This window comes from Pocillopora damicornis, chromosome 4 (assembly GCF_964200805.1).
Source record: "Pocillopora damicornis chromosome 4, jaPocDami1.2, whole genome shotgun sequence".
Lineage (NCBI taxonomy): Eukaryota > Metazoa > Cnidaria > Anthozoa > Scleractinia > Pocilloporidae > Pocillopora > Pocillopora damicornis.
In genome coordinates this window covers 9,567,495-9,593,026 of record NC_142673.1, presented here as the reverse complement: position 1 = coordinate 9,593,026, position 25,532 = coordinate 9,567,495, and the positions used below count along the sequence as shown (strand labels likewise).

General features: G+C 37.6%; 1 protein-coding gene across 3 annotated transcripts; it reads right to left on the bottom strand.

Annotated features, from left to right (window-relative positions):
- Positions 1-1,303: 1,303 nt before the first annotated feature.
- LOC149046745 (polycystin-1-like protein 2) lies at positions 1,304-20,644 on the bottom strand. 3 transcript variants are annotated; one of them, XM_089205645.1, is made up of 15 exons: positions 17,708-17,837; positions 15,407-16,581; positions 15,032-15,208; positions 13,779-14,219; positions 12,554-12,800; positions 11,181-11,781; positions 10,809-11,018; positions 10,042-10,167; positions 9,616-9,933; positions 8,963-9,199; positions 6,765-7,448; positions 6,330-6,566; positions 4,412-5,743; positions 3,798-3,963; positions 1,304-3,338 (listed from the first exon to the last, which is right to left on the bottom strand). In XM_089205645.1, the coding sequence occupies exons 3-15, from the start codon at positions 15,042-15,044 to the stop codon at positions 1,819-1,821; spliced, it is 6,132 nt and encodes a 2,043-aa protein (XP_089061771.1). In that variant the 5' UTR covers positions 15,045-15,208; positions 15,407-16,581; positions 17,708-17,837; the 3' UTR covers positions 1,304-1,818. The 3 variants fall into 3 exon arrangements, with proteins under 3 accessions (XP_089061771.1, XP_089061770.1, XP_089061772.1); XM_089205644.1 differs by lacking the exons at positions 15,032-15,208; positions 15,407-16,581 and adding an exon at positions 20,380-20,644 and having other exon boundaries at positions 17,708-17,836; XM_089205646.1 differs by lacking the exons at positions 12,554-12,800; positions 13,779-14,219; positions 15,032-15,208; positions 15,407-16,581; positions 17,708-17,837 and adding an exon at positions 12,368-12,511.
- Positions 20,645-25,532: the final 4,888 nt, after the last annotated feature.

Sequence of the window (25,532 nt, the reverse complement as noted above, 5' to 3'; positions counted from 1 at the left end):
CTAATTGGATTATCATGTTGTTTACATGGCGGCATTGCGATTTGCACGAAATAGACCGGGCTACTTCTTCGCAGTAATAAAGAGCCCCAAATTAATTTTTATATCCATGGAAAGAACATTCTTTCCACTTTGTAAAAATGCTCATCTCAAGTGATTCCGAGTTATACCAGGTAGGAAAAATTTTCATTGAAAAACTGCTCCAAAATGTAATTTTTAATCAATCAAATTTTGGCTATTTTCAAATATTCGCCAATAATTCATAGTTATGTCAACAAGCCCGTTATTAGATTCAAATCATTTTTAAATACCTCGTATACAAATAGGTAAAATTCAGAAAGACTTGCTTTCTTTTGCGCTTTTGAGGAATAAAGGTTTTGTTGCCCTACACGTCGACTTCATTTCGGCCATTTTATGGCGGTTGGGGCTCGATACAGTGTTTGGTGATTTTCTAGAAAATAAAAACAGCTCTGAACAAAAATATTATACCACGTTTATAGACTTACCCAAAGGTATCTCTAAGCGAAATATGAGGATAGTGATTTTTCCGATCATGTGCCACCCCCCACGCGGTGATAAAAAAAATTTGCTCTTAATTACTCTAATAAGTTAAATTTACGCCTGTTTAGATGAAGTCGAACTATTGATTTAAAAAAAAGAGAAAAAAGCCAAGATGTGACATATGGCTCCTTTAAGTATGAATTCCTCTCCCTTTTCGCACCAGTTTGGTATCATTTTCACGGTCATAACCTAGGGAACTATAGATCGTTTTCACACGACGTCACGATGGCCATATTGGTTACTGACCGAGACGACAGACTGACGGCCATGTTAGTGCTACACCGGGAGACATATAAAAGACCACCTTTTTTTTTTTTACAGAAGCACCAACGGTGCATTGATTCAGGAGGTGAATAAATCAATTGTTCAGAAACACTAGCGTTATGTGCTCGAAATTTGATCATTGAACACCAGGCAGAGTTGTAGATATTTCATGCCCTACTTATAATTTGTGAATATATTCACATCACAAATTAAAGAAGATAACCCCGTAATGATCAGTGTTCGTTCAGCAGCGATAGACAAAAACTAGTATCTACCATGCTTACGAGAGCTTCAACACTTTCGAATGACGTTTTCTGTTTTACGGAAGCCTCACACCTAGTCATAATCATGCAGAAAAATAACCATTTCAGTGGGGAACTACACTTTCTTCATCTGATCCTTGATCTTGTCCCGAACTCTGAATAAATCCCAATAACGCAATCAGGCAGCAATTACAAGTTACATGAATACCACTTTCCAGTTAACGTATTTAATACAATCCAACGGATTAATGACCAGGCACACCTACAACTTTAAATAACAGGTAGCGGTAAATCTGGTAAATAGAATTATCCACCCGCTGAAGAATGTTTAAAAGAATAACCACATAAAAATGACATAAGAATGGTATTAGTTAATTGCCGCAAAAACTGAAACTGAGCAAGTGATTAAATTCAAGATGGCCTATCAAGTCTAATTGATGATGAGCCAAAGAAGTTGTCGCAATCGTAAAAGTTTAACTACAGAAAAAACTTAACGCTGCTAAAGCAACCATTAAAATGATGATGTAAAATCTAATTTTGGGTATACTTGAAGGTAGCCCTTAATGACAATGTGCTACGGTACAAAAAAAATGACTGAAATTGTTCCAAAGTTAATGTAATATTGATATGTCCTTCATAACTTTCAAGGTCAATTTAATGTTTTCTTTTTCTGTAAGTGCTCTTTTAGGTGAGCCCTTTATCACTTGCTCATCTGACAAAAGGAGATAATATCTCATTCTTGATGTGCATCCACCCAATCTTCTTCTACAGCAGCCTCAAAACTTTCTTGAGCATCGACCCAATTTTCTTGTAAATCCTTGGATTTCTTAGCTTGCATGCGAAGATCAAACCACATAGAAAACAGTTCAAGGTCTTCACAAAATTCGTCGGCGTAATGAACATTTAAAAGATGGTTAATCCGATCCAGCCTCGCCAATATCTCTGCTGCCTCAGGAAGAATATCCTCCTCGATCTCTGTGCTCGGTAGATCATGCCCAGAAATGTCTTCATTCGCTCCCTGACGGTCGCCCCCGCAACCTAGTAGTTCTTTCATTTTAACAAACATGAAATGTCCAAGATCAAATTTCCTTCTGGAGAGTTCCCTGATGCGGCCATAATTATAAACAAGGATACAAACGAAAATGTTGATGCATATAAGATTCACTGCCACTTTTATCGCCGTAAAGTAAGCTGGGCCAATGACTGTACAGCAATCATAAAAGTAACTGAAACCGCCACCAACGACTCCTTCGACTAGAAGAGACTGTAGAATGATGAAAGGCGAAGAAAAGGAGTAAATTTCGCTCCCAAACAGAATGTATCCTACATGAATACATCCAAACATGAAGACAGCGAATACAACCGAACACTGAACGAGTTCCCGAGTAGACACTTTCATTACATAAAATAAATGCCTCACGTGGGAATTCAATTTGAGCAAATAAAGCAACTTCAAAGTGTTCAAAAACATCAGTAACGATACAAATAGCGTTTCCAGGTTTTGCAAAAGAACGCCTTTATCAAAACTGATAAACTGAAAAGTATTTTCTCTTAGTTTCGCTGTGGTAGCAAAGAGCTGTGTTTCTTTCATAATGTGAGAAATGAGAAAGCCAATGACTGCAAAAGTCTGCGTAAGTTCAACCCAGTTTAGAAACTGAGAGAAATAAATTCTAATTCCCGCAATCAATTTCTTCGTTTCCGTGACAACAAAGTATATAATATAAGCCACTAGTAACAACTGGCACGTTATGGTTACCGCACTATAGCCCCCGCCAATGTCATATATGTGCATAGTATGAATCACGTGATTAGAGACCACGAGACCACTTGGTGAAAATTCAGTAAGGATCCAAATCACGCTGAACAAATTTACTTGAGAGTTAAAAACCGTGAACTCAAAAATTATAGCACTGGTAAACCTGTCAGTCCAGTTAAACAGGTTGAGTTCAGAGATGACTTTCAGTGCTGTGGCTTTGTCATAGCCCAACTCGGCCAGGTAACCTCCTTCGCCATAAAAGTTTAACAGATGAAGTTTTCCCCATAAAGGAAGACTTGATGTTTCTTGGGCAGACGAATAATGCCAAGCACTTGGACAGACCCGATGAGGACTAATGAGTGACTCATTCTTGGATGAGGAAAATAGACGCCATCTCGTTTCATGGAAGCTGGCTTTGTCCTCGTTACTGAATGTATAAGAAACCACACATGAATTGAATTGAGTGGTCAGTTCCTTTATGCCGACGTCACAAGGACCTGAGAGCGAAAAAGTTTTTTAGTCATTGTGATAGTGGACATACCGTACATGAATCGTGTCATTATTTTATGCAACCATCATGATAAATGAATTTTTGTTCCCGCCTCAAAAGAAAATGGATAAATGGGTTTTAAGTAACCTAAATGAAGGGCAATTTTTTCTGTCTTTTTATTTACTTAGCAATTAATCAAATCAAATTCATAACCCTTACGATGGCTCACCCGAAGGGTAAGTCTTAAGCTAGTCCCTGTAACCACTATCATTCCAATAGTCCAGCCTTTTATGCGAGCTGCCCTTTAGAGGTTGGTTTTTGGGAGTTTTCACACAACTTAAATTAGGGATTTGCTTCGTGGAATATCGATGGAACGTTTGCAGCTGACCATTAAATCGGTCTCGTCGACGCAGTTAACACAAGCAGCATTTTTTTGGTCTTCGTTGATACAATTCCCTTAAAATACCTTCTTTGACTCGTATCTGCCTAAGACGAGGCATCCCAACCAGAACAGCGTCGCCATCTCCAATGTAAGGACTGGAACTATTCAGTGTGAAGTATTTTCTATCCTCAAAAAGCCCTGGTACCAAAACGTCACGTACCCAGTCCCATGTATTGAAGTGATTTGAAATCTACATGATTCGGCGGGACAAATAAAAAATGTATAGAAATGTGTAAATAAAAATAAAATATATATGAAATTACTTAAATATAAAAATATATAAATAAAAAAATAACTATAAATCATACGAAGTAAACTGAATAATAAGTGCGTTGACATTAGTCGTTGCCTGTAAGAGATTCTCCTTGCTCCGTCTGAGCACTAATCACATGCCCTCTGAGTTAGGACCATACGGCCGATGATATCTCGTTGTTCAATCGCAAAGTAAAGGAAAAATACACGCATTGTAAATGAGGGCGTGTCTTTTTTTAACGATAACTTTGATTTGGCGCCTCTTCGACGTTTTGGTATATAAAAAAACTGTAACCTCCCGAAGTCTGCTATCATTATGGTGTTATTACATCCTTTCGTATCAATGTAGCCAGCTGTGATACAACAAGATTACTCAATTCACTTACCATGTCAAGCTCTCCAAATGTATTCTTCATGGATGATGTCATCAGGTACCCATGCTTGCTACGCCCACCGTAGCAAACAATCATAAGAATCAATAAGTAAAGCATGTAGGATCCTATTTTCCGAAAAGCTGAATATGTTAGTATCTCTCTTATTCGACTTTTCCTTGCGCGACGTAGCTGTTTTTTGCTTAGAGGTTTTGGTATTTCAACTTCTTCCTCTTCGGCCTCATTATCTCCTAGCCCGCCAACTTTAATATCTTTAAGATCGACCTCGGGGTCGACAGAGCGAGGCATCCACGTAGATCTGTCAGTTTCTTCTTTAAAAATATGAGGCAGTATGAAGGAAACTACGATAATTTTAGTAGGTTCTACTACAAATATGTCAACAAAAATTGATATTGCAACCGACGCCAGCCATTGCTCACTTGTATCTGCACCCCACTGTAGACTGTAGAAGAGAACAAAAGCAGCCGCACAAGTCGAGAGGAGGAAACACAAGAGCCAAGGAATGAAAATAAACCACCGTGGAAAAGAAAAAGATTCTTTTTCTGCGTTAGTTTTGAGAGTCATTTGTTTGTTCTCATCTGACGATCGAGTATGGGCAAAAAGTTCTACAGTCAAAACATAGGTAGGAAAAATGACTATTAGGCTTTGAACTCCAATAATGAATCCTTTAAGGTTTACATCAAAACGACCCATTCTGAGGGATCCTTGAGTGTCGTCTACCATTGCTTCGTGCTGGTAAAACATAGCACTTGCCAGCATTGAGGTTAGCAGTAGTGCCAGACAGCAAGATAAACGTTGGACGCGAGTAAACCGATACCTTGGCGGTCTTGTTGCCACAGAAAGCCAAATATGTGAGTCACTGAATTCTTCAGCAATTTTATTCTGAACATATACTGCAGAGTCGACTCCTTCATCGGTCGCGGAAGTACAATGAAGGGTGCGGTCTATTAATCCTTCACCTTTGTCAACAGCCAGCCACGCAAAACACATAAAGTTCCATTGCTTCTTTGTGGACAGATCGCAGACCTTGATGTGGTTCAAAAACCACGATGGATTGGTGCCCGAGTTGTCGTGCCACACGCGGACAGTTCTTACGGGGCCAATGCAGTCAGGAATTGAAAGAATAAAGGAAATAATACTGCCTCTTGCGAAAGAGATGCACGAGTCGTGCTTTAAATGGAACGGTCGACTGGCACCTAACTCTCCTTCTAGTACAATAAAAACGTTAGCAGTAGTGCCCGAGTTGCGCCAAATGCCCGTAGATACTTGAATCTCGACGAAGTAAGACAAAGGCGACGGAACTCCTACGAGTGCACTCTCGCCCACCTGTAGGAAGAACAGAAAGGAAAGCTCGTTTAACCATGCTCAAAGTGAACACAAACTGTAACTGTTGGAAAAAGGATATAAATTGAGTTATGGAGAAGATATTGTTTATTTGCTACCAACTCTGAGAAGGTGCAAGCGTGCAAAATGCAAGTCCATGATAAGCTTCCACTTGACTTCGGAAATTTTATTTCTTTATAGGAATTTGCTCTCCCAGGGGTTAACTAAACTTCTCTTACCACAGCTGAATTCAACTATCAACGAATCGCAGCTCGGCGTAAAATTTTCAAAGTATTCCGTATTTTCCGCATGATTTTTTGCCTCCGTATTTGAGTTGAGACTGCTAATTTCTTTCATTGCTTCATTCGGAGAATATAAAATACTGCAGGTCGAAACTTAAAAAAAAATTCCTCGTGAATGATTTTCCTGTGTCAACACTGGGATTACTCTTATCATTAAAAACTTAAAAGATGAATAAGCAAGAAGCCTGTTTTCAGTCACTTGTGGCCCGGTGAGCGCGACTTTGCGAGAGGCTGGTTTTTCTGTTTGTTCATCGTACATTTATAATGATTAGGCGTTATGTTCTTACTTTCATAAGATCGCGTTTGTCACTCTTTCGAGCCCACACCAACAGCACCAGATAAAACCCAAACACACAGCTAATAGCTATTATAACAGCTATGTATCCACTATCTGGTACACCAGCCAATTCGGTGAAAACTTTATCAAAATCGATGGGAGTAGGCGCCACAAGTAAATGACCTCCAAAAGAACTTAAGTGATTACAAGAGCAGTGAATAGAATCCTGAGTTGTCATCTCGGTTACCTGCAAGTAAGTAGTGTATATCAGCCACAAGACCAAGGGCAAATGATAGAGCATGATTGTATGTTTCAAGCTCTGTATTTGAGGTGAGACTAAAATAAATACTACATAACGACTGGAATAAACAATTAATAAATAAACTATTTTACACTCAATACAAAGCCGTTTAGTCTACAGTTTACGTAACTTTTCTAATCTCACCCTGCACCCCTCTGATGTCCACTGGGATATTTCCGCGTTCCAGAACAGGCAGGCAGCTGGCGTCACCTGTATGTTATAATATTCATCACCTTCTCGGTACTGAGGTACACTAAAACTTGCACCCTTGGTGGGCGGTTCCTTGTACTGCACACAGGACTGCTTTGAGCAGCGCCTCATACGAGAGATCGCAGAAACTCGTGACACAGCTGCTAGTCCGACGAAGTAGTATCCAAGACCTTTCTTGTTGATAAATTCCTGGTTAACAAAAACCAGGTGCGGATCGCGTGAACAGTTGAAATACCCATCTGGCATCTTATCGCAAGATGAAAGGTCAGGTATTGTAACATTTAAGTCGTTATTACTTAGAGAAGGCCGCTCTCCATACTTAACAGTCACCAGAAAAACTGTCTTGTTGCTTTCTGGACGAATCTTGAGCACCAAGGCCATCCCTAATTGAATGACATCTATCTTATAGAAAACAGTTCTGTTGGCTCCAATGTAATGAGGCTGAGATGTGTTTATGAAGGTCTGGAGGTTCTGAAGTTCAATAGTAACACGCACATTCAGTTCTGTCGTATTCAAGAGATGCCCAGAACTGTTCCTAAGTTCAAGGCTTGAAACAGCAGTCGTCACTCTTGCTCCTGTAGGGTCCCAAGAGAATGGTGTAAAGTCTGCGGTTACCATCTGTAGACATAGATGACAAATTTTAAGGTTGTATTTTAAAAAGCCATCATGACCGTTGGTTCGGAACAAATTACAAAATATGTCGTGTTCTAATGACTGTAAATATATGAAACTCATTTATGTGCGCTGCGGTCGAAGAAACGAATATCAGCGCTCCTCGCAGTTATGAACACTACTATATTAGTAGTAATGTTTAAAAAACGAGCAGGAGTGTTTTATCGGGTTTAAAACCACGAGGCATAGCCGAGTGGTTTTTTACCCGAAAAAACACGTGCTGCGAAATTTTTGAACGGCTTCAAAAACATTCTTGGAAAAGCGTGTGTCAAGAGAGTTCATAACAATTATGCTTTTGTGAACGTTAGAAATTAGCATACGAAAAGGTCAAACGCAGAGGTTAGCGAAAACGAGTTGGAGTCACTTCTGCCAACTGATCTTGAATTCGAAGTTTCAGATGATGTATTGTCTAATATGCCTTTACCAGATTACTGTACTAATGGAATAGAGAATTTTTCCAGATGTAACAAGAAAAACATTATGCAACTTCGGCAACGCGATACAATCCCGCTTTTAAATTTTGCGTGCTGAAAGATGATTCTTTTATCTTTTTGAAACTATTGTTTTTATCACCATGTAGTTTAATACCTCAAATTTTATTTCTTGGCCCGCAAAAGGCCGCGCGTCCAGCTTGAAAAGAATTAGGGCTAAAATGAAAATGTAACGCGATCCGTTAATCGGCTGTCACGCAGGAGGTCACGCTTGGCCAAGAATGTGCCATTTACTTGACCTCTTGCGCGAGAGCTGGTCAACGGATCGCGATGCATTCTTAACAAGAATCGCAGTTCTACGTTTTTTCAAGTTGCTGGTGATCTCCCGGCAAGATAGGCTCCGGAAATATCGTCCTCTGAAGGCGCACGTGCAGCCATTCATAAGAGTCAAAACACAGGGAAAAGCCTGGCCTCCCTGACTTCGCTTTCGTGCAACTCGGCCCGGGCCGTCCGAGTGATCCGCCATATTTGCATTCGGTGTACAGCCCAAACTCTTTACTAAAGTTGCATAATTAGTCATTGTTTTACGGGGAGGACAACGGCCATCTAGAAGTATTTTGACATTTCGATTTTTCAGAGAAAGTAGAGCGCAATAAGACTTTTTGATATAATTTTTAAAAATGTTTATGAAAAGGGTCCTTTATGAAAAATAAAATGAGTTACGTAATTTTGCAACTATCGGCGGATTCACGATATTTATGGTCAGTGGCTCTTAAAAGCGCAGAAAGAAACTGCATACTTTGAGGAAGCCATTCAATGCTACAACTGAGTGCACTGTTCGTTCGAAACGATAGATCACCATGATAACTTAGCAGTGAAAACGAGGTAGCTCAGTACAACAGGCGACGACCGTGAGGACAATCTCCTCGTAAGCCAAAACTTTCACAGCGAGCACTACAACATAAATAGAGAGGAAATACTTACATAAAATTGTGTTCAGTGCAATATTATAGTAGTTCTCATTCCTACCTGGCTATCTACAAAGTAGGCATTGTCTAACTCGATGGGTAATGAAGTAAGCTGAAAACTGTTCCCTTTGTTCAACAGAATAGTCCCAGCGAGCAACTTGGGTTCCTCTCGCAACACTAACAGCGACATGGCCTGCGCTGGAAGCTTTCTCGGCTCCTCACCAACAAGAGTTCGGGATAAGATCGTGCTTCCGACATCCTTCAAAGAATGGAGTAGTTTTCCAACATGGATTCGAGCCTGAAACATAAATATCCATAAAACAGTAGTCGCTGCTACCAGTTCTTATAGTCAGAACTTTTGATAGCTTTTTTAATTATGTTGTGATGTTGTGAGGTAATTTGAGATGCCGCCTTAATTTTTCGAATTTTACCACTAGATTCTGTCATGAATTTAGCGCTGCTTTTCGGACAGTTCGTTTTTAATTATAACAACTCTCACACCCAAAAATAAATTAGAAAAAATTCAGAAAATTAGGTAAAGACAAGCTTGGCAAAATTCTGCAACGGATTAGCACACTATGAAGAAAAGAAGATAGGGAGCTTTGCTTTAAAGTCGTATGAAACCAACAGAGCGAAGCTGCAGATATACCCTTTATTCATATCTGATATATCTTCCTGTTAGGTTTGCACTCGTAGTTCTAAACAGTTCTTCACCTGTAACTGCGCGTCATTAGCGTCTCTTGTAGTCCTTCTGGCCAATGAATACGGCAAAGAAGTTCTTGACCTGAATGTTACCCTATGGCTCTTGAGGGAGAGTCTTTCGTTTGCATTTACGAAGCTGGCTTTGAATGGGAAGTTCCCCTGTGATTGCGAATCGTATACTCTAGCTCCGCGTGCTGCTACCTTAAGTATGCTACCAAGACCATTCACAAGACTTTTTGCGCCATCATAAAGCAAGTCGTAACTTTCCCCAGCTGTACTCTCCGCTTTTAACACTGAAGTCATCTTTTCAAGCGCATTCGTTGCACATTTCTGAAAAATATTCAAAGGGCCGGAATAATAGACGATTTTCGCTGATTTTAGCCATGAAAGTGATCCTACTGTAATAAAAAATGCATTGCCTGTTCACTAAATTTATACCTGCGCTTCGACGGTAACCTCGTCATTGACCGAACTGGCGGAGGCAATAACATTTGATACCTGCTGAATTCTGACGACAGTCTCCGCTGGTATAGCTGATAGCTTCTCTATGATGTTTGATTTCATCTGTAAAAATTAATAAAAATGTAAAGGTGAACTAAGCTACTCAAAACATACTGAAAAGAATCAAACAGAAGGTGCAGTTTCCAGTATGTGAGAAACCTCTCAAACACGAAAATGAAAGTACTCTCCCACGGGGGTGTTTCAATTCAAATTTAATTAGAGAGCTCAATAGGTAACTGCCCCTTCCTGGAAAGCAGTAAGATATTCTTAAGAGTCTTTATGGAAGTATTGCAGTTTGAAACCTCAATGAAGAACGGATAACTTGAAATTTAGTATTGGTCTGACCTCCACTAAGTTTTAGCCATCGTTTAAAATCCATCCTAAATGTGAACAAAATTTAATACCCCATTTAATTTATTTAAGTATACTCATGTTACGGCAAAGTAAAATCTGTGCAAGTCAATTGCATCAAACAAGCCTTAAAAACCTAAGCCTATCAGACTATCGGATATCTTCGAATGGTATGGGTGGAGAGAGCTACCGTGTGAATGCAGTATTGTTCGCAGCAAATCAAACTCGGCCCAGACTCTAAAAGGAATTAAAAAATAACTAAAACTTTAAACTTGGACTTTCTGTCAGAGACAATTCAAGAGGTTCTTCGCGTTAAGTTTCGCTGGAAAAGTTTAATTACAGCAAATGTTTACCGTACGTCTCTCTGCCAACTCATAGGCCTGCCTTTCCGTTGACTTCGCATCCAGAATGACATCAATGACCAAAGTCACTGCTGCCGTTAATTGCACAGCACGTGAAAAGTCACCCGACTGAATCAGGTAATTCAGTTCACTCTCGTCTCCAGTTGTGAGGTTTTTAACAATGTCTAACAGATTTTTTCGTTCAATGCTGGGTTCTAAAACCTATGATTAAAATGAATGGAGTAGACAATAGACACTTTACATGGACTACATCCTACTATGAAGGAAGTTTACTGAAACTATGAAATTCATAGTAGCAAAGAAAAAGGAGGCGATAGATGAATACTAATGTAACGATGTTCTGTTTCAGTTACCCTTTCTTACCTGCACGGGAGTCCTCACTTCAGTGTATGCCCCCAAAATGTCAGCTACTCGCACCCGAAAGTCGATAGTAAAATTATTTTTACTCTCTCCAGCAGGAAGTTTGGTTGTTACACTAGTTTTCACTCCTTTGTATGCCACATTGAGGAGATATTTATTTGTGACGTAAACAAATTCATACTGCAACCGAAGGTCTGAATCCTGCCAATTCATACACGTAAAAGTAAACTCTGTTATTAGAGAGACTCCTGATGTTGGGCTTACATTGCACTCTCCTCCAACAGGGGGGCTGTTTGAGGTCACGTGGTACTCAGAATACCCGCGGTATCCACCTGGTCGTTGTACAGTCAATATAAACTTATACCTGGTATTGGAAGTCAGTACTCCAGGCCTAGTGACGAGAGATTTTGACGAAACTCGAGTGCTTATCAACTCTTGTACCTCTAACACCTCAGTCCACTGAGAACTGTTTGAAGAGTTATTCAAGTCTTTTAAAACTGTCCAATTGAAGGTAAGGTTACCGTGACATGAATCACCTGTACACATGCCTTGTAAAGCCATTCTCCCGGATGGATTCAGTTTGGCATCGCAGTTTTCTACACACCTGCAAGTCATACAAGGTTTCAGTTAATGCTGATTCAAGTCAACACGTCAATACTCACTGTGGAAAAAGAAGAGAGGTGTAGGAAGACCATCATTGAGCTGCCTGTAAAATGCCATCGAAAAAAATGTAAAATGGTTTCCGTGTTTACATAGCCTGATGTAAACACGCGGGAGGTTGGGAGAACACGAGATAAGCGTAGGAAACCACGACGCGAAGCGGAGTGGTTTCCAGCTTATCGAGTGTTCTCCCAACCTCCCAAGTGTTTACATCAGGCTATGTAAACACGGAAACCTTTTACATTTCTTTTATAAAATAACTAATGAAAGAGGAACGAAAACCGTGTTTACATACGCTCATGTAAAATGGTTTTATGGCCAATCAGAGCGCGCGTACTATTTGAATTATTTTATAATGTTACCTTAATAAGGATATTTCATCGCGAGAAGTGTAGTGTAAATCACTGAATAGGCAAGTTTCCCCCAATCCCATTGAACAAAATGTACCAAAAACTGACGCGTCCCGCATCCCTCTGAATCAGTTAATCCGGCAATGAGCTAGTATACGTCAACATGTATAGGTCCACCACCTGACGACTAGAATTAAGCCAGTCTCCTTTTTTTTTGTTACCATAGCAACAGAGAATCTAATATCCAAGTATGGTTGTTTTTGTTCCTTTCCCCCCTGCAGATAATTATGCTAAATGCATATCAAGGATAAAGAAGAGTCAGCTCTGCTTGACTTCCTCAAAGAACACTTCTTAAATTTTGTATACCTGATCTGTACTTCAGGCGGATCACCTGGAATAATAAACACTTCCTGAGTGTACTCAGCTTGCCTTTCATCTTTTGTAACCAAAACTGTTATGAAGTATGACGTGTTTTCTGTTATAAGACTGTTGTTCACTCTGAGTTTAGGTCCAACAGATTCTTTATCACCACCTCTATAGCAACATCCTGCTTCAAATGAATTATTAAGATCCAGCGGTAACACTTTTCTGCAAAGCCATGTATAATTGAGACCTATAATAGCGTACGTAGAATGGTATAGCATTGGTTTAAAAAAGTAAGAATAGCTTTATTATTATATAAACACCAAAGAAATACCAAGTGATCTTTTGTGCGAAAATATGATATCTTAACACCTGAATACAACATGTGAATATAACAAGCTCAGTGTTGCTTTAGTAACATTGTTCTTATTTTAGAAAAATGATAAAGTGAAATGATTTAGTATTTTATTGGTGTTTATATAAATAGAGTATACCATGGCTGCTACAAAATTTGTCTTCTTGTGTTCAAAAAATATTTCACTTGTTCGCTTAAAATGCTAACTCGTGAAATATTGGCAATCCTGATCTTTAATTAATTAATACTCTGAGGTGAATAATTCTGTTATTTTTTACCTTAAATCACTTAAATCTCTATATATCTTAAGACAGTCAGTAATAGAGCCAGCAGACCGATGGTTGGTGGTAATGATTCTCTGACACTTAATGACCTACCAGCTCTTCCAAGAGATGGCTTATTTGACTAAAAAGTATTTCATCAAAAGTTTCTTCATAACAGTGCAGCAGTTGTGGCTTCTGATTTTTCCAAAAAATAACAGTTTTGGTTAATCTCTAAAATATTAAATACCAAACAAAGAATTGTTTATTCTCCTCAGGTATGAAACTTTTATACCCAGGTAGTATCAAAGATCAATGCTCTAATCAGTTGTCCTTCTGCAATAATTAGCAAATTTTCAAAGGTTTTTTTAGCTTGAACCATTATATAACTATCAAGAAAATTTAAGGTATGTGTAAATTTACTGTTTCCACTGCACTTAAGTGAAGATATTGGTATGATAACTTTTCTATATATTTGTTTTTCACTGAAGTGAAGAGATTGATATGATTAATTTTCTTGGGAGCTGATGGACCATTCTTGATTTAAGATGGAAGTTGAATGTTGATATTGCATGACTTCACTGAATTATTTTGTTTAACTACATGTACTAACCAGAAAATTTTTGATTCTCCTCATCAGGATCATGTGACATAGATGCATCTAAAATCAAAGTTCTGTCTCTGCCCCTGGTAACCTTGGTTCCTCCAGCAATGTATGCAACCAGAGGGCTTCTCATGATTTCAAAATAACCTTGACTAACCCCAAACACTGGTGTTCCTACCATGCTGATTGTGAGTTGAACCAAAAATATACCAACTGGCAATAAGTGTGGGGTAATTTTCAATTCTGAATTACCATTTGTTGAAATTAAAGGTATATCTATTTCACCCACTTGGTAAACATGCCAAAGAAACCTTGTCATGTGGGACAACTTGCAATTCAGTTTAACTTCAGATTGGACTATGAGCTGTCTTGATCTGGGAATTCTCAATTCTGATGGCACATCAGGTGAGACATTTAGCAGGCTCACATTTGGACTGTGACATGGAATGTCTGAGGAGAAAACATTACAACTCTCTGAGAATAGGATTAGGATCAGGATTATTATATAAATATATATACGTAAACATAAACATATCCATATATATATATATATATATATATATAATGAGAGGAAAAAAGGACGCAACTACATTTCCCGACAAGCCTGTTTCGCTGTCGGGAAATGTAGTTGCGTCCTTTTTTCCTCTCATAATATTTATTCTGCTCTGCTTCAACGTATTGAGCACTGTTCCACTCGAAAATTGACTTGCAGACTTCCTATATATATATATATATATCTTATCCTACATATCAAGCATTGTACAATGGAAAAATCAAAACACAGACTTCCTATATATGTATATATATGCATATATTTTAGAAATGGGCTAATGAGTCCTGTTAATGACAATCAAAGAGCGCTAATTAGTCTTAACTATGCTATGCCCTTGTCCATTCCTACTGTGTTTTGTATTTTATTTTCACCCATTTCACAAAGATGCCACTTCTGGGTTTAAATTACATATACAGGTAAGCTTTGTTTATACACTGGAGAGAATGGCAGAAAGCTTACAAGACTGACTGAACACAAGTAAATGACAAGAAAGGTGATGTCAACAATCACATTGCAGAACATCATCACCTTACAAACCACACTGTGGACTATAAGGACTCTGCATAATGCCCAACCTATAGAAACAACTACCTTCAATGACTGACTCTGGAAAGCTGGTTCACTGACTTAGAACAGCTGACTCCCCTCAACAAGTGTATATACTATTTATATTCTACCATATGAAAGTATGAAATGACACAAAACCCACTTCTATTTTTCATCCCACATCACCCGTCGTGAAGGAGTGCATCTTGCAATGACGTTTCAGGTTGCAGTCGAAAAAGAAAGACATCTTCATTGGAACCTTCAATGTCCAAACACTCCAGAAAGAAGGAAAGATACCTGAACTAGTCACCACCACTGATTCCACAAAACATGAGATCATCTGTTTACAAGAACACAGATTCATACATGAGGGATTTGCAACAAAAGAATACATCTTTGGCAGCTGTAGACTGATCACCTGCTCTGCATGGAAGAATGTGTGGATGTGGCTACTCACCCAGGAGGAACTGGAATGCTATTTAGCCCACAATGCTCTTATCAGTGCTGAAATGATAACACCTAGAATTATGATAGCTACCTTCAATGGAAATCCTCAGACCACCATTATCTCCTGCTACAGCCCCACCAATGTTAGCCATGAAACAGAAGTCGAAAAATTTTATGAGGACTTAATAAAATCAGTCACCAGACAAGTTCCCAAACACAACACATTAATTATTGCAGGCGACTTTAATGCACATCTTAGACAACTTGATGGCTTCAAATATGCATATCACATTCAAACCAAAAGTATTGTTGGATTTCTGCAACAATGTATATAATCAAGACCTCATAAATAGATGGAGAGGATGCCTGCTCCCAATCCCCAAAAAAGGCAACCTCACGATCACCAAGAATTACCGCAGAATAACATTGACAGCAATTGCAGCAAAGATTTACAACCTGATGCTCCTAAAAAGGAGAAGACCCAACATCAACCCAGTCTTGAGAAAAAAACCAAAACAGGTTCCACACAAACCGATCAACCTCAGGACAAATACTCACCATCAGATGTATCTAATGGAAGGCTAAAATCTAAAAACCTTCCAGCTACTCTCCTTAGTTCATCAACTTTTCAAAAGCCTTTGTTTCGATCCACCCCAGAAAGATGAAAGAGATCTTATCCGCCTATGGAATATACCCAAGGAAACAGTGGATGCCATCATGATACTGTATCAGGACACCCACTCTATTGTTCACTCCCCTGATGGAGACACAGACTTCTTTGATATCAGTGCTGGAGTCCTCCAAGGTGATAAACTAGTCCCATACATATTCATTATATGTCTTGACTATGTACTGCATAAAGCTCTGGACAAGAACAATGAACTTGGCTTTACACTCGTGAAGCGGAAGGGAAAATGCTACCCAGCTATGAAAATAACAGATGCAGACTATGCTGACAACTTAGCAGGGCTCTACCTCAATGCAGATAAAACAGAGTTCATCTTCTTCAATCAAGATGTGTCAGAAGGGATGAAGAGTCTCAATGGTAAGATAAAGTAAATGGAAGATTTTAAATACCTGGGAAGCTACATCACCTATACCAAACATGATGTTAACATCAGACTAGGAAAGGCGTGGGTTGCTCTAAATCAACTGGACAAGATATGGAAATCAAACCTTCCAGACAACCTGAAAAGGAACTTCTTTTGAGCAGCAGTGGAGACTGTCCTTTTATTTGATTCAGTCTCCTGGACCTTAACAACACATCTGGAAAAGAAAATAGACAGAGCATGTACTAGAATGCTATGCACTACCTTAAAAAGATCGTGGAAGGACCACCCCACAAACAAAGAGCTCTTATTATGGCCACATCCCACCAATCAGTAAATTGCTACAGCAACAAAGAATGAGATTTGCAGGGCATTTTTGGTGCAGTAAAGAAGAACTAGCAGGGGATGTATTACTCTGGAAGCTAAAACATGGACATCAGCTGAGAGGATGCCCAAAAAAGACCTACATTGACCAATTGATGGATGACACAGGATGCAGACTTGAAGAACTACCAATTGCAATGGAAGACAGAGAAAAGTTAAAGATTAGCGTGTCATGGAATACCGAGCAAGCTCGACCTGATGATGATCATGATGGTACTACAGCCACCATACAAATGACTCCTTCATGACACAAACATTACAAACAAACCAAACAGAAGGACCTGACTTTACTGACTCATCGAACCTGACCAATCATGCCCTTCCTAAGCCACTTGAGTTTTACAGCCAATTACATCAAGGTAAAACTGACCAATCAGTTTATACAAACTGGTGTTAGAACAATCCACTGACAACAGCTATTCACTTGACTCCGATGATGACTTCTGCTCAGGTTGGCAAAAAGTCAGTCACCACTACCAATGACAGTTCTTAGGACTACACTCTCCTGGATGATTAGACTACACTATCACACAAAATTTAGATACCCTTATATCGCTGACAGCAAGCTATGATTCTTCTTATATACTTTTGAATTGTCCCAAAAAGACACTGTTGATCCACACCTTGATGAGTGACATGATGAGTATTGTTTTTTTTTTTAATTTAGAAGTGAGAGATATAAATTAAAAACTGATAAATAGATGAATGAAAACATACAAGAGAGTAATTTAAAGTTTGAAGCAGGAAGATGAAGGCCAATGGGGATAACATAAAAAATTATCACCTTGATGCAATAACATATAATATAACATCCTGCGATGCATTTGAATGCATGACTTTGTCATAAAGGTCAAAATCTGGGCTAGGTTAAAGTTGCTTTATAGTTTTCTCCAACTATAACTGGTTTTGGTTATGCAATATATGAATAGGCAGAATTATGTCTTTTATTCTTTACTTACCACTCATAAAGACAGCACAAAGTTCACCAGTAAAATTAACAGCACATTTACAATGAAATGAAGTGACCAACTGGTTTGGAGGCCCAACACATGATCCCCCATTTAGACATGGGTAAGAGTCACAAGGACCTGTAATTTTATAGGGGAAATCCATTAAAGTTCATTCAAAGCTAAGGTTCCAAGACAATTAAAATCCAATTTTGATATGTCAGTATCTCAATATATAGCTTGCAGAATTGGACCTAAAAGGATTATACCCTTGTGAAATGGCTCTTGGAATTCCTAGGAATTCCTGGGAATAAAGGTGTGAATTTTCACCGTAAATTCGAACTGGGAATTCCCAACCATAACAACTCTGGTTCTAAAAACCTAGAAATTCCTAGAAATTCCTAGAAATTCCTAGAAATTCCTAGAAATTCCCAGAAATTCCAAGTTTATAGCCAACAGGACTTAGAATTCCTGCAAAAATTTGAGGCTAATGATATAAAAAATAAATACTTTAAATTAAAAAAACCCAGCTAAAATTCAAGTATTCAATGAAATTTATTTAGAAGCTTAATTAAGGCTTACATGTAAAATATTTTTGATTCATTATTAACATCAATGTGTGGTAATATTAGGATGGAATTTGATTTATTTTTCTTTTCTTGAAAACTTCATATGGATTAATCCTCAATTACAGCTATTCATTTAAAATAGTCCTACTCAATCATTAAATTTGGTTTGACACAAGTTGTGAATAAAATCTGTTGATTCTTTTCCATAAAATACAATATCTTAAATTATATTTGAAAACCAAGCACTCTTAGGAGTGAAGGGGTTAATTACAGACAAATAAAATTGATTTTTTTAAAATTAAAATCTTGTTGTATCTGTAACAATAAATTAGAATGAAGTTATCCTAAACTGCAAACTTAGCTGCTGTTTGCATTTTTTTCCTGGGCTCACAATCCCTTGCGAAATGGCTTTTGGAATTCCTAGGAATTCCTAGGAATAAAGGTGTGAATTTTCACGGTAAATTTGGACTGGGAATTCCCAACCATAACAACTCTGGTTCTAAAAACCTAGAAATTCCAAGTTTATAGCCAACAGGACTTGGAATTCCTAGGAATTCCAACTCAGAGAACCAATGACTTTCCCTGAAAAGCTGTAAATCTAAAAAATTCCTAGGAATTTCTGGGAATTTTTTTAGGAATGTTTAAGAATTACTGGGAATTTTTAAGCAAAAATTTGAGGCTAATGATATAAAACAAATACTCTAAATTAAAAAAAAAACCCAGCTAAAATTCAAGTATTCAATGAAATTTATTTAAAAGCTTAATTAAGGCTTACATGTAAAATATTTTTGATTAATTATTAACATCAACTTGTGGTAATATTAAGATGGAATTTGATTTATTTTTCTTTTCTTGAAAACTTCATATGGATTAATCCTCAATTACAGCTATTCATATAAAATAGTCCTGCTCAATCATTAAATTTGGTTTGACAAATCTGTTGATTCTTTTCCATAAAATACAATATCTTAAATTATATTTGAAAACCAAGCACTCTTGGGAGTGAAGGCGTTAATTACAGATAAATAAAATTGATTTTTTGATTTAAGTCTTGTTGCAAATGTAACAATAAATTAGAGTGAAGTTATCCTAAACTGCAAACTTAGCTGCTGTTTGTATTTTTTTCCCTGGGCTCACAATGAGTTGGCCTTGAATGAGGTTGTCTACAAGAAGCTTGACCATTTTGTATCTGGCTTCCAAGACATCTGAATTTGAAAAAAAACATTATATTTAAATATATATATTAATGGCTCAGACCAGGCCTTTAAGATGGCTATAAGGAAAAGGGCATTCATTGGATTCTCAAATTGGGAAATCTCTGTTATATTGAGTGACTTTTATATTGGAGTTAGTACATCTCTCTCATAGATTTTACTAAAAAGGGGCTGAATACATTATTTTGTAGATTTTAGATATATGAAAATTCATATATTTGCACTGCGGTGGAGAGATGAAATTAAGAGATCCTCGCAGTTAAGAACACTACTGAAACGAGTAGTTGTAAATAGGACCTGATTTACAACTACTCGTTTCAGTAGTGTTCTTAGCGGTGAGGATCTCTTAATTTCATCTCTCCACTGCAGTGCAAATATATGAATTTTCATATATCTAAAATCTTCATTCACTTGGATGTTTATTTGGACCAAATTCATTGACCAGCTCCCAGTTGGCTTGTTAGCTCAATTGGTAGAGCGCTGCACCGGTATCGCAGAGGTCATGAGTTCATATCCCGTACGGGCCTGAATTTTTTTCAGGTCCTATTTACAACTACTCGTTTCAGTAGTGTTCTTAGCTGCGAGGATCTCTTAATTTCAACATTATTTTGTTTTTATCAAGGAGGGCTTCTTTATGTAACAAGGTTTGTTTAATAACAGTTCCTATTATGAATCTTGAATGTTCCCAAACGTGACTAAAGGAATCTTGAAACCTTACTGATAGGTTTATTTGATTAAAAAGCATAAGCTTAAGTAACTGCGGCATGCAAGTGACCGATTCAATTCTCAGAATTATTCTAGTTTCAGTTGCGCCGAGCGTTATGTAAGCTTAATTCAACCCGCTACATCTCTTCTTTTATACGATTTTGATCACGTAACGAATATCACAATTTTTACTCACCACAAACTTTCAAAATTGTAGCTTTACAGATGGCCACTCGACCCTTGTTTGTATCGGTCAATATGTCAACTGTTGTCCCTTCTTTTAACTCCACGGCGCCAACGACTTTCTTTTCTTTTACAACACTCACGCTGTTCTCATTTTTCCATTGAACCACAACAAAAGCTATCTTTATAAATGTCATATTAAGCAAAACAGTTGAGAAAAGCGATCAACCAATGAAAAGTACATTCAAAGATGAGCGCCAAATGGAGTCTTCTTTGTTTCCGATCAGGGGCATGATCACGTGGATCGTTTAGGACTTGTTATTGGCCAGCATTAAGTGAATCCGCTGGCTTGCCGATTACATTGTTAAGAGAAGCGCACAACTTTAATCTGACTTCTCCGACCGGTTCTCTGCTTCTAGACGATGGATACCTTGGTGATATAAATAATGATTTGAGCTCACTCTATGTAGAAATAATCGACACGAATCGAGCGTATTACAAATGCACGATTTGTGGCCGAAAGTTGTCGAGGAAACAAAGACTCGAAACTCACTTGAGTTGTGTTCATGGCAAATGTGAGAAATAACACAAGCCAATCACAGTTTTGAATGCGACTACAAATCGTCTTTTAACCTCATATTTATAAAAGAAGGATACCACATTAGGAAGTATAAGAGATACATAGATGATCCCAGTGTACCAGTACCTAAATCTACAAAGCTTGACCGTAGCAAGCGTTCAGCAACACGTTCCAACACCGCCATCTCGATTCCTCAGTCAGTCGTTTCCATTGAACTTAACGCAGTGGTGACAAGAGAGTAGAGTGCGTCTTACAAAGGAGAAACATTTGTACAAGAGACAGAAGTAACTATATGCGATTACAGAGGTGCGTTGGAACTCTGGTCCACAAATAGTTATGCACTGTCCGAAGTATAAAACAATTTTGTTGATAGCTGACAGACAGAGAAGAACAACAAGTAAACTTTAGAGCTGTTATTATTTAAGTGTGACTTGCACTTTTCATTTTTATATAAAGAAGGACTTCTATTTTGCACCAAAAATAAAAAGATGTAATATTTTTTGGGAGATCCAGTGATTGGGACATTTAAAAAATTAAGTTATGAAAGGAAACTTGGTCGGTACTTCTCACTACTAACAAGTCTTGTTGACAAATATTTTCATATCAGAGTTTCAAATAAAGTAAATTGAAGATGTCATTTAAAAGGTGTTTTTTCTCAAAGGGAACATTGACTACCTGTCTGGTCTGCATGCCAAATGTTTGCAAAGTGTGTGGATGATCCACAAGTATTGGAACTCTTACAAAAGTGTTTTGTAAGAATAAAAACACCAAAACAAATTACAGCAATTAGTCACGAAAACAGAGCAAAAAACTGAAAAAAAAAACAGCAAATTAACAATCATGAAAAAAGAAAGATTAATTAGGTGTTGAATTTGTTTGTCTAAGGCATGAAATTTCTAATTAAAAATATTGTCAACAAAAAGTCCCTGACAGTGTTTGAGGCAACTGAGCTTGACTGTTCCAAGGTTTTCTAACAAAGGCAACCAGTAATGTAGTTTAGGGAAGTAACTTATGTTCATAACTAACAAAGTTCTTTAAGTGTAGATAACAATGTAATTATTGTTAATTATTGTGGAAGATGTGTACCGAGGAACAGCCAATGAATGTTTGATGATTTTGGCACATCAGTGAACATGGGACATTAATTTGCATCACAATAAAAATATTATTTGATCATGGAATCCAAGAGTCCTTCGAGGTTAGAAAGCAAATCTGTGATATGAGTACATTGGATTAATTGGAAATTTCCATTTAACGTAACTGTAAATGTAAAGATTTACTAAAACGTAGTTTGAATAATAAATTTCGTGATCTTTAAGTTATAAACATATACATGTATGTATATCTCTTGGTAAGTTTTGTATAGCATACCTTTTATTGAGCGAAAGTTTTAAGTCTCTGAAATTACTCCTTTTCTTAAAACCTTCACATCCAAGGTATTGAGAATTTCTTAGAATTTATGTGGACCTCAGGGTATTAAAATTGCCTCAAATTCAATTCCCAGAAATTCCCAAGAGTTCCACACTTCTTAAATTATAGGTAGTTTGTAAAGCTGAGAATTTCTAGGAATTCCTAGGGATTCCAAGTCCTCACAAAACTGGAGTCTTCCTTTCCCAGAAATTCCCAGTAATTCCAAGCTTTTTAAATCAGAGTTAATTTGTAGAGATGGGAATTTTTGAGAATTCACAGAAAACTGGGAATTCAGTTTGCAAGGGTCATTTGCATAATTGGGAATTTTTGAGAATTCCTAGGAATTCCCAGAAAACTGGGAATTCAGTTCGCATGGGTAATAATAAACTATATTCAAAGTTTGGGCAGTTTTCCCTTTGTTCCTCTTACTTTTTTTTAAGTCTCAATTTAATTTAAGAAAATTATGCTATTTTGTCATCATCCTTCAATTGCTGCTAGATTAATACTGATGCTACCTCCAATGTCTAAATGGCTTAACCACTACCAATGAGGGTATGGTCTATAAAAAGAAGTTGAATTTCTTTTCTTCACATTTACTACAGATATGACTGCTAACCTCTTTTTGTCCTTTCTGTGATTCTCTTTGCATAGAGTCCTGTACCACCTTCTGAATATCCAGCCACACTTATCTCATATAAAGTGTTGCTCTCAAGGCCAGATATTTTGGCTGTGAGCTCCCACTGACTCAATTTATGATAAGCATATTCTTTGTTGCCAAACTTTCTATATCTTATCTTGAATCCTGAAAGACGGTCTTGTTCAAGACTTACAGATTTCTGCCACTGGACAGTGATTGACGTCTGGCCTTTTTCAACTACAATTAAGTCTTCTGCAGCAGTACTGAGTGCTTAAAGTAATATTCAATGTTAAAAGCTAAATATCTGTATGAAAATATAAATATTGTACCCCTTCATTAAATATGTACAGACACTGAAGCTCAATTTATCTTCAACATTATGCCTCTAGAATTATACATTTAGTTAGTGTAGAGGATTGTGGCCATGCTCTTTTAGGTAGTGTGAACATTTGCTCTAAAAAATGTCCTCAAAACAATTAAGCAGACAGCTTGAAACTCTGTGTTTACTACATAGTGTTCTTGGTTTAGGAAACACAGAAAGCATGTTGTCGGGGAAATCTGATTAAATGTTGGGAGGTGTTTAATTACCTGCATAATTGGACTAACAATATCCCATTCATAGGGGGTAGCAATATTCCAGGTACATTTATGCTATAAAAACCAGGATATTCTCGCATTGTGTATCAGATTGTGGGCTCAAGAGCATTTTAAACTTCAACCAGACATCAAGATGTCACAGGCTACCCTAACAATCTGTAATTCATTTGGATAGTAATAACATGTTTTCCTGAAGTGAACAAGTAATCAGATGGTGGTAATTAACCCTAGAGCCAGCCATACACTAGTAGAAAGATATGGTCAATTTTGTGAGGGTATATATAAAGGCATGGTATCATAATATGAAATACACCAAATACAAATACACTATTTACTGGCCAGTTATTCTCTGATAAATTTGTAAAAGGTTCGCGGCTATCTTTTCATGAATTAGATTAAATAATATTCGTTTATGAATACTCCACTTGCTTGTGGGAACATGATACTATTCCTACCTTCAACATTGGTTTTGGCATTGAATATCATCAGTACCATGATGGACAAAATAAAAGTTGCTTCGCCTTGCAAATTCATGACACTGTCAAGGTATTGCAAAACATAGAATTAAAGAAGGTGCTTTCCAAAAACATACTTAATCAGGTTCAAGCCTCTAAAAACTGAAAAATCAAACTGGCAATTGTTCTCTCCATCTTTCAGCCAAAGATAGGATCAACACCCTTGAATGAATCAAGCACTGGCAAAGATAAACAATACGTGAACTTGACTTTAAGTTTGTGTTACTTTCCTTGAATGTTGGCTTCAATTATGGAACAGGTAAACTACATTAAACCTCAGGTGCGATGATCTATAACTACCTATTCAAAAATTATAAAAGAAAAACATTTATATATTTACCCAACAACCGAGACATTCCACGAAAAACTCACCAAAACGTTGCCTAATCCCGCCGAAATACCATTGCGCTTTTATGCAGACACCGGGCGCAAGAAAGGGCGCGAAATATTACCTCGGCCCCAGAGCCTTTAGCCGCTGAACCCTGCCGGCGTCGGACAACTCGAACCTTCAAGGAGATTCTGATAATGGGGAGGTCCATGCTTGATCGAAATTTTAAAATTATAGCCAGAAATACACTAATGATAATAAAGACTGTATGTTATGACCAAATTTGGTCTGAAAGTATGGCGAAATCAAATATGGGGAAAGATTACTGCCTCGCAGGATTTCTGGCGAAGAGGAAGCGTAATAAGAACCCTCCGCCCATAAATGTTGGTTAAATATGTTGGTATTTTTGAAGAAATTATATCGATTTGAACAAACTAAGAACGCTTAGTGGCCTTCCTAAGGTTACTTCCCACCTTCAGAGGCCGAAAAATCAATTTTTCTTTTATTTGACCAAACCTAATTTAAACATTTCTCTTCACGTTTCCATAAAACTTTTTTTTTATCAGAAAAATGTATCTTCAAATAACAGTTAATAATTTCGTCCGCTTTTCGTTTTCCAAGGGCAAAGATTTTTCATAAACAAATTAAAGAGCTTCCATTATAGTCAAGGAGCCAGACCCAACAAAAACTGGTTTCGTTCAACCCACCCGACAGAAAAGGTTTGACAGCTGATTCTGATAGACCAATACCTGCTCTTTAATATAAGATACTATGTAGTCCCGAATTGTGGTACCGCTAACGTGATAAATGGGGCTTTACACCATGATATGGCACTCAGTATGGAAACGAGGCTCCAACAGAAATTGACCTCAAATTTCATCTTCTTCCACCGAAGTGCCCCAAACCCCTCTGGAAAAATGATGACCTGCCTACAATTTCAGTGTTCACATGGTACGACAGTACGTCACGTGACTGTCACATGACAATTTTTTCTTCAAAAAGCAGTCTCCTTTGTCGATCCTGACATGTTTCCGTGACATGGGTCCATTTTCTGGAGTTCTACGCATCCAAATGTTTTTTTTGTAGCATAATTCGAAAG